This window comes from Rhea pennata, chromosome 5 (assembly GCF_028389875.1).
Source record: "Rhea pennata isolate bPtePen1 chromosome 5, bPtePen1.pri, whole genome shotgun sequence".
NCBI classification, from domain to species: Eukaryota; Metazoa; Chordata; class Aves; order Rheiformes; family Rheidae; genus Rhea; species Rhea pennata.
The window spans coordinates 8043035-8053602 of NC_084667.1; the positions used below are offsets into that span (position 1 = coordinate 8043035).

Consider the following 10568-nt stretch of genomic DNA (forward strand, 5'->3'; position numbering starts at 1 on the left):
TCCAGTCCAAACCCCCTGCTCAAGCAGGGTCACCTAGAGCAGGTTGCTCAAGACCCTGTCCAGATGGCTTTTGAGTATCTCCAAGGATGGAGGCCCCACAATGTCACTGGGCCTGTTCCAGTGCTCAGTCATCCTCACAGTAAAAAAAAGCTGTTTCTTAGCGTCAAACAGAACTTCTGTGTTTCAGTCTTTGCCTGTTGCCTCTCGTCCTGTTGCTGCGCACCACTGAAAGGAGTCTGGCCTCATCCTCTTTACACCCTCCCTGCAGATATTTCTACACTTTGATAAGCTCCTCTCTGAGCCTTCTCTCCTCCAGGCTGAACAGTGCCAGCTCTCTCAGCCTCTCTTCACTGAGAGATGTTCCAGTCCCTTCATCATCCTATAGCCCTTTGCTGCATTTGCTCCAGTAGCTCCATGTCTCTCTTCGACTGAGGAGCCCAGAACTGGACCCAGCACTCCAGATGTGTCTCATCAGGGCTGAATAGAGGAGAAGGATCACCTCCCTCAACCTGCTGTCAATGCTCTTCCTAATGCAGCCCAGGACACTGTTGGCCTTCTTTGCCATGAGGGCACTTCAGCACCAGATTGCTATTATTAGCCCTCAGCTCTTCCTAACAAAACAACAGCCAATGTGTGTGCCACTGAAGATACTTCAAACACTAATGGCTTGAAGTGTTGTTAACATCAGGAAAATCACTTTAGTTCAAATTCTCACAGGTACTTTGAGAATTGTACTATGTCTTCAAGAGGCAGGATTTGACCCTTAGATTTTTTTCCCTAACCCTTAGAATGTTCTTCATCCATTTTTAGCGTGTTTACACTGTAATTCCCCAAGAATCATGAATTTACATGGGCACAAACTTTTCTACAAGAACAGAGTCAGATAAACAAAATTACCCTTGCTGCCCTTATGAAATCTCATGGAATTCCATAGAGCTGTTGTTTCCAAATAAATCTGAGTAATACTTCCCACATATGTCCATTCATCCCTCAGAAGAGACCCCTTAAGAAAGAAAGGATCTTACTCTCTTTAAACAGATTTATGTTTTATTTTTATAGCAAAAAATTGGAATCAAAATCTAACATGCAAAGTGTTAGTTATTTTAACAACTAGTCTTCAACTTTTCTGCATATTGAATGCTATGCAGTTTCAAAACTCTACTTTGCACATAAAGTGTACAATAAAAGTACAATATAAATAAAATAGTTTATTACAAGTATTTTAAAAGAGCTCTACAATACACCTTCAAAACATTTTATACAGTATTCTGTCTTTCAATATGAAACAATTCACATAGGGAGAAAAAAATCTCAGTGTGTAAGCTATAGTCAAGATACTGAATTAGCCTGTCATACAAAGATCGTAACTACAGACTGTTTCCAACCATTTTCCTCGTTTAAATCTCTCTGAAAATGGGAAACACATGTATGAAAATAAAATAAAAAAATCCCTTCACTTGCCACTTCATTTATATCAAATACTATAGCGCTTATGCCACAAGACCTAGAAAAAAAACTTCAAAAATTAAAAAGTCAAAAACAGTTTACTTAAATAAATATGTATGTTTAAATAGTGAAAAGAACGCCATATATCTTACAGATATGTTAATTTAGATTTAGAATTAAAAACTTTTGTGTTTCAGTGATTTAGAAGTTATACAACAATGGAAAACATACTAAAAGGTAGTTTTTTCACAGGAAAAAAAAAGTTTCTTACTTAGAATGAATAAAGTTCCACTAAAGTTCCCTTTATAGCTTTTGCCGGGCCTGTAGACACAATAGGCAAAGCTCTCTTTACTTACCAGAAACTAAGTATACCTACAGAGTCTCTTAATATGAACTAAATGTCGTTTTCTCTTTCTTGTATTTAATGTAATGAGAATATGACTTCCTGACTAAACGGCATGTCATAGTTATTATCATATCTTACAGCTGTTTCTGTAACTGGTGCAATATGCATGCTAGAAGGAAAGCAGACTAGTACTTGGTGAACAGACAATGTGTACAATAATATTAATGTTAATTTCTTGTCCTCTTGCAGCAAAATACTTCAGTATTCTGTAAACTGGCATAAAAGTTAGAAAAGGTAAGAACTGTATTAAAAAGCAGAAATAATGAAGTGGTGAAAGGGACGAACTGATCCTACTGATCAATTGATCATACACCTTCAGTACTCATACTGTATCATAAATAAGGAAAATTACCTAATTCCTCATCCATAGATTTCGAAACATATTACAGAGCAGTAAACATTTTTCTCTACTAACTGTTCTATATTACCACATAAACAATTTTATTTTTAGACTTTTTCTGCTTCCTCAATTTTTTCTTTTTTGAATCTTCTCTGTCTAAAAATAACGTTTTCAAAAAAGCATGAACTAAACAAAGCAAGTTTTCTTTGTTTGCAACATACAGGAAAGCAGAAGTAAAAGGACCATTTTCCTGTATGCCAGGAATTATCTTTTTATCTTTACTTTTTGATAGGTATCACTGGACAGCATCCTGCCATGAAATACTAGCTGGGAAGAGGTGTAACTTTTAAAGTACCTGATTCAGGGAACACTGCAGATTGCTGCAACACTAATAATGCAGTAACAATGAGCATTTATAAATTCATTTTAAAGAAAAGAAATGCAAAATGTTTTGTTCCATTTTTTTTTTGTTTGTTTTTACGGTTTTCTCAATACATCACATCAGGTGGACAATTTTGTGAACAGTTTTGAAGACAGTAAATGAACTTTTCATCAGATCATCTCAGTAAGATAAGAGATAATCCTTTTCAGTCAATTGTTCAGTCAGTAGAAGACTTTTACTATGTATTCAAAAATTTTCATATATAACTTAATGGGACACTGTCCATTTTTGATGAAAAAAATTCTCTAGGAGTTGCTATCCTACTCAGTTGAACTGATTTTTAAGCTCTTTTTAAAGTGAGTAAGGTGATGCCTTTTCAAATGTGGGGCCTGTCTAAAATTTTTACCACAAACCGAACATTCAAACGGCTTCTGACCAGCATGCATTAGATAATGTCTTTCGAGCTTAGAAGGTGATTTAAAAGTTTTAAAGCAAACACTGCATTGATATAGTTTCTTAATAACTTTACTCTTTTCTGTGCCTACAGAAAAATCGTAACAATGACTGTAACCGCTCTCCTCTGTTTCCAGTGATTTACTACACAAATACGGCTGTGTGTTTCTACTGCTGGTATCAAGAACAAAGTCCCCGGAGTCAATTTCAACTTTGATTTCAGCTGCTTGGTTTGACTGAATCAGCTCAAAATCTTGAAAGTCAGATGCCTGTGAAGGTCTTTGAGAATAACTCACAGGCTGAGAAGACTTAAATTCAATGTGATCTCCCTGATGACTGAAAAGTTTGTTCAGATTTTCAAATTTCACATGGCAAACGGGGCTTTTACAGCGTCTCTTTTCAGTATGGGTGAGCTGATGTCGTTTTAAGTGAGCTGACTGTCTAAATGTCTTCCCACAAACATTACAGCCAAAGGGCTTCTGTCCTGTGTGTATAAGATAATGTCTTTGAAGTTTGGATGAAGAAGGAAAGATTTTTTCACATCTGTCACATTTACACACTTTGTGTCTGTTATGTATATTTTTAGTAGACGTTGAAAAAGCACAGTGAAGAATTTCTGGATTATCAAAGAAACCATCATGTGATGAACCATAAAAAGCATCATCTTTATTGTGCACTGAATCATTGATGTTTAACATTCTTTCACCAGTACGCCTATCTTTTAAATTAATTCCTAATTGGTGAGGCTGTAGGTGCTCTTGCCAAGGTAATGGCAAAGGGAACGCTATTCTTTTCTTATTACTAATTGCCTTGTGCATGACAAGCTTGCTGTGGCAATCTTTGAAAGGTTTAGCAGAAGCATTCTGATCAGAACGCTGATCTCTAGCTGCAGTCAGGTCATGACTTCTCAAGTGACTTGATTTAATTCTTTTTCTGTCAGGCAGAGAAGAACTTGATGCCTTTTCACCAGCACGCTTCAGCTTCATCAAAATTTTATTTTTCATGCTGACTTTGCGGCTGCATGCTTTTGAACCATTACTTGAACTTTTGTCATCTCTCAGATAAAAACATCTGTGCAAATTTAGAACTTGTTCTGTTTCAAAACACTGCTCACACACCGGGCACTGATAGGGTACAATATAAATAGAGTGAGCATCACAGAGGTCATTCTCTTGAGACTCGCAAGTATCAGCATCCTCAAAACTATCCCTCTTTCCTTCCAATGAGTTTTGTGACCTGGAATATTTAGGATTCTTTGCTTTGTATATAATACTGGGATAAGTCTTATTTCTGGCATGGAGCTGCTTGTGCTTCACAAGTTTGCTCTGTATTTTAAACCCCTTCTGACAAAAACAACACTGAAAAGGCCTTTCTTCTGTGTGTGTGAGCTGATGAATTTTTAAGTGTGTTGACTGTCTGAAAGATTTACCACATGAAGAACACTTAAATGGTTTCTGGCCAGTGTGAATAAGAAAGTGTCTTTGTAGCTTAGATCTTGATGGAAATGTCTTGTTACATGATTCACAAGCATGAGTTTTCTTCCTCCTTCTGGTATTACGTAGATGATCTGCCTTTGGGCACTGATGCAGCATCCACTTCTCTTCACTCGTAAAAGATTTCCAGCACACAGAACACTGAAATATGCCACAAAAGACCTTATCTTGCTTTGAATCCACTGACTTTTCTGCTTGCTTGATATGATTCTGGTGAGTTTCATTATGAAGCTGTTGATGTTTAAAGAAAGTGATCAAGTTTTTGAAGTTTCTGTGACATACAATACACTTAAAAGGCAGGTTGTGGGTTAACTGATGCCTGTCCAGATGAACTAGCTGTCTGAATGTTTTATGGCATACATGACACTCAAATGGCTTTTGACCAGTATGTATCAGATAATGTCTAGCTAATTTTGATGGAGTTTCAAATTGTTTATAGCAAATGTCACAAATATATGGTCTTTTCCTAGGTATCCTATTAGCTGTTACACATTGCTGAACTTTTAACATTTTTAAGAACAATTACACCTTGCCTATTGTTAATTTCTTCAGATAAATATTTCAAGTGAAATCATCAATTCCACACTAAGACAGAAGGCTGTAGAAGCAGCAGACTTTCTCAGAAGAGATACTCTTAAATCCCACAGGTCCCTAAAATAAGAAAGACAGTATTATTTTAGCCTACATTAATACATAATTGACTAAGTTGTCTCACATTCTATGAGACCAAAAATATCTGAATTACAATACATTTAAATTAACTTAAAATACTTCTTATTAATAGCATAATCACTCATTATGTTACATGATAGGGTAAACCTGGACTATTTTCCAGAAGGAGTATCTGTAATGCAGATATTTTTAAATTCTGCATATTACTTCCAAAACACATAAACTTCAGCTACATTCTGATATCTGCATTATTTACAAATAAAGCATATTCTTAAAGAAAAAAACACTTATTGTAATGTACTTCTCCCTTGCAACAGTAATTCAAATTACTAGATAACGTATTTATGAAGAGAAAGCACAGAACTAGAGATTCTTGGATGTCAGAAATAAAAATGCTGTGTTTGCGAGTAGTGAAAATTAACAACAGACTGAAACGAAACAGGAGTTACTACTCGCATTTTTGTATCTTATCAACTGTATCCAGAAGGAACAGTAGTGTTTTTACTTTTATCTCAAAATGGCAAGTACCAGAACCAGTCAGAGTAACAGACAGTAGCCATTAACTATCACCAGAATGAAGATGGCCACCACCTTTAAAGTAAGGAGCACATTGTATGTTCACTTTATCACAACTGAGCTAGAATATCTATCTGAGTTGTAGTACCCAACAATGTGTAGACTCTTAAGTCATCACAAATATATAATAATAAAATCATATAAAATAACGAGCTTATTTTAAATCATCATCATGAATGTAATATCAATACTGCAAAATCATGAAACAGTTGTTTCAAGTTTCCTTGAATTTTCAACAGTCAGAGCACGTTTAGGCAAGCCACTGTGTCTCAGCTAAAGGCATAATGACTTGCAAACAAGAAAAAAAGAATTCTTGATGCTCTCAATTACTTCCAGTTTTATTCAAATACCCACAGACACAGCTAAAAAGGACCTCAAGCAACCATTTAGTCTAAGCTTTCCACTGTGAGGCCAACTCAGATCTAGAAAACCTCTAAAATGCTCTCAAGAACATTTGCTGAAGGAGTGTTTTTTTTTTCTTTTTAACCTCATTACGCTTCCTGCTCCAATGCTTAGAAGCTTTTCCTTGTACTCAGCTGAACCTTTCTTTAACATAAAGGCTTTTTTTGTCCTTTACCCTGTGAACATGGAAAACAACTGAAAGATGTTTTCTGTAACAGTGTTATTAATTCAAAGTCTTCTTTCTTTCCTTTAGTCTTTCCATTTTCTTCTTTTTTTATAAAGTAAGAAAATTCTGTTTTTTCTTTTGCTTTTAAGTTGTCTTCTTATCTGAAAAAAATGATCACTTTTTTTCATCTGCTCTGGAGTAATTTCAATTGGTCGTATCATTCTTGAATTGCTGTACCAGTATATATAAGTATTCCAGTCCACAAGAGTAACAAGAACAGAAATACCTCTGCAGTATTTCCCCTTAATAAAAAAGGGATGGGATAGCAAATTTTAAAATGAGCATAATAGTTAGGACTTGTAATAACTTTGAGATAGGCAATAAATTATTTCTCACTATAATTTATTAATTATGATTTGATACTACAAGTTGTGTATTCATTCTACATACCAGTGTAATAATAATAATTTTTTAAAAAATCATTTATCCAGTGCCTCTAAAAGCACTGCTTCTTGCCAAAGAGTTAATGTCCCTAATTAATAAAAATCCAGAGAGAAATATCTGAAAAGGAAAAGTCCGTCATTTCAAAGAATAAAAGTCTTCAACAATTTAAAACAAATTATACTGAAATTCAACAACATAACATTGACACAACACAAAAGACCGAGAATATCTACTGAATCAAGCTTTTTAAACTTAATGGAAAGAAACCTAATAAACTGGTAGGATCTTTCCATCTCTACTAAATATAATGTTATTTAATAAGGCCAACAATTATATAAAGTTTGGATGGACACTTCAGATGCAGTGGTCACTACACTGAGGAATTCTCTAATCTACCAGAATTTACCAGTGCAGTGGAGCAGCTGAAAAAGTAAACTTTCTCTCTCCTGTTCTCTCTTCAGATACAATTTTACCAGTCACACAGTTTCAGCCTTCTTTTGAAGGTGCCTGACTTCCCACAACACTCTTAAGAGATCCCCTTTTCCTCCCAGTTGCTGTCACATGATGTGAAGGCAGGGAGTTGAGAGTATGTAATACCAAATGCTTTCTAGTCTGTCCTAGAGCAAAGTTAGAGAGTCTGAGGAAAAAAGTGTATTTCTCTGCTGTGCTGGAACTTCCTTTATAGCTATGGTTCAAGGCAGCCTCCCCTAGGAGGGAATGAAAACCTCCTGAGAAAGAAGTACTGTAAGATTTCAAGAATTCCAGTAAAGGTACTGTCACACAGATCTAATTTACACATCAGGAAAGTGCTCAAACATTATAGTGACGTACAAAGAAAAAAGTCCAAAGTGAGAGACAGCTGTGACATATTTATTATAAAAGGGATTCTATATTTAGCTCATGAATTTATTAAAGATTCTATCTAGTGAATAAGAAAAATGCTCAGCAGTACAAGGTGTCCAGAACAGAGTACTGCTTTTTGCTATGGTCTTCTGCTTGTGAAAGACTGAAGGTTCAAATGAGCTAAATTTATAAGACACAGGGAAAGGAAAATGCAGCTAAGATGGGCATTACTGTGTGGTCCAAATATATTTTCAAATCCTATCTACTAAGGCCAGATTTCTCCATACCTATTGAGGGTGATCTGTGCCCTGCCTATCTAAGGAACATGTTACTGCTAAAGATCAAAGAACAGAAGACAAGCTTGGAATATTCTCTGCTACCAACCTTAGGTAGCAACTACAAAGGCTGGTCCTTATTAGAGTCAGAAAAATGTACTTTCCTATGTGATAAGGATTTAGTTTGTGGACTAGGTCCAATTTAATATTAAATTGATACTACTGTTCATCTTGGCTGCAAGGTCATGCAAAAAATAGGATCAAGAAGAAATATAGGCCTCTAAAGGTCCACACAGCACTCTCCTAAAACTAGTAATGTTTAATGATTAAGTAAACATTATGTTTAATAATTTTGTGGATGACAGCAAGCTGAAACAAGCTGAAAAGCCTGATGGAAGAAAATTCTGAATTCTAATCCTGTCTTTACTGATCAGATATGCTGGGTCTTTTTGTTTGATTAAAAAAAAAAAAGGGAAAAGAAAATGCAAGACTGTTTAGGCAGGGATTATCAACCGGAAGGGGAAAAAACTTATCAGGTAATCGTTGTACAGAAAAGACCTGGTAACTAAGTAGAACAGAAGCTTAATATGTCAAAAATGTTTGTGATTTGTCGCAGTATCATGCCATCAAACCACAATGTATGAACAGAAACACAGCTTAAATGGCACATAAATCTTCCATACTACTCAGTACTGCTCAGGACTCAGCTGGAGTACTCTCTCCAGTTTTGAATACTACCCTTCAGATTGGCTCAAGTGTGTGAACTAATTGGAAAGAGACCAGAAAAGGGGATCAAGAATGATCAGAGCTTAAATACACAACACAGGAAAAGATTAAAGTAGCTGGGAATGTTTAAGCTAAAGAAGACAAGACCTGATAAATACATAAAAGCCAGCTCCAGAAGATAAGGAAGTTGTTCTCCATGTCATTTATAGTTATGGCATGAAATGGATTGATATTACTGCACAGAGGATTCAAGTGCATCTTTACAGTTACAAAGATTTTTCTTAGTGAGCATACAAATAACTTGGGTAGGGAGACTGTCCAACTTCCAGTACCAGAGGTCTTTAAAAAAAAGTCTGGACAAACATCTCTCCAATTCCCACAAACGTACTCTTCACCCTGCTTTGATGCATGGGAACAAATACAAGATGAACACTCAGGCTTGCTTTTCTATGACTCACTAACATACTAAAACAAACCATTTAATAATTGAAAATACACTGTGTTTCCAAATTTGCCAGTGAAGCATTGTTCCAAGTTGTTTTCAGTACATCCTTAGACCCTTAAATAAGCTAATGTTTATAGTTTTCCAGACACAAACACACAAAAATTAATTATAATAATAAACATGCGAAGAAACACAATGTGCCTCTTCTAACATTAACTACAGAACAGGTAAGTGAAAATCTAGCTGCTGATTTATGAAATACATAGCATGTAACCTTGATAAAAATCTGAGCACCTAGACAAACATGGTGTAGCCTGGATTTCTTCACCACCTTACCCTGAGGAAAAACACAGATTACTGTGAGGAGGAACAAAGTTTACCAGAAGTGTAATCTCTACCTATATCTACGTGGCAACAGACGACGAGTGTTATTGCCCCCCAAGGCCAACGCATCTCCCGCACCCCTATTTCCCAATCGTTTTTCAAAACATTTTATGAAGCAAAACCAAAAAATATAGGCTAGGAAGGGAAATGGGGACTAGTTTAAGTACAGCAAACCTAAGCGCTGTTTAAACAGCCTGGGACAGGCGCTTCCCACCCTGCACGGATAAACCCGGGATGCTTTCCCCCAAAGCGGGCGCAGCTAAGCGGAGTTAAAAAACTTGGGACCGATTCACGAAGCGGCTCCTACAGAGAGCAGACGGCCGACGGACAGACAACCGAGAGCAGCCTCCCACAGCGAGAGCGGCGGCTCCGCCGAGGCCGCCCCGGCCTGGCGCCCCGCGGCCAGCTCTGCCCGGGCCGCGCCGGGCCAGGGCCGGGGCCGGGCGGAGCGGGCAGGGCCCGGCGCCCCGGCCCGATGCCCCGCAGGGCGCCCAGCGGCTCTGCGGCAGCGGCGCCGAAACGCGCCCGGGAGGGGGGAGAGGAAGCCCGGCGGGCAGCGGGGAGGGACGGGACGGGGACAACCTGGAGAAGCAGCCACGGCACCACCACCTTCCTCATCCCTCCCGAGGTTGCTGCTGCCTAATCTCTTCCCCCCGGATGGCAGCGAGACGCCGGGACGCAGGGAAACCCGCGCCGCAGCTTTCCGTTCCCCCCGCGCAATCCTGCCCCGCCGCCGCCGCCTCGCGGCTCGCGGGGGCCGCGCCGGGCCGGGCCGGGCCGCGTCCGCCGCGGCGCGGAGGGGACCGGATCGAACCGGCTCGGCCCGGCCCGGCCCGGCCGCATCGCCGCCGGCTCCTCCGCTGCTGCGCCACGGCCCCCGCGGCTGGGGCCGAGCGAAGCCTCTTGCCAAGGGCGCGGGGGCTTTGCGGCTCCCGCGGGGGCTCTGCCCGGGCGGAGGGTGCGTGTGCCGTTCTCTGGTGTCTTAAAAGCAAACGGTCGCTCCCCTGCGTCTGTGGGGTTTTCTGCTAAAACATACTGAAGGAACTGAACTGCTCGGTAATAAATAGACCGTAAAGCCAAACCCCCGTGGCCTAGAAGGCTGGGAGGAGACGCTT

The 10568-nt window shown here is 39.0% G+C and overlaps 1 protein-coding gene across 1 annotated transcript; it reads right to left on the reverse strand.

Moving 5' to 3' along the window:
- Positions 1-1077: 1077 nt before the first annotated feature.
- Positions 1078-10152, reverse strand: ZNF770 (zinc finger protein 770). Its single transcript, XM_062576562.1, has 2 exons — positions 10036-10152; positions 1078-5171 (listed from the first exon to the last, which is right to left on the reverse strand). The coding sequence occupies exon 2, from the start codon at positions 5028-5030 to the stop codon at positions 2895-2897; it is 2136 nt and encodes a 711-aa protein (XP_062432546.1). The 5' UTR covers positions 5031-5171; positions 10036-10152; the 3' UTR covers positions 1078-2894.
- Between the last annotated feature and the right edge of the window lie 416 nt (positions 10153-10568).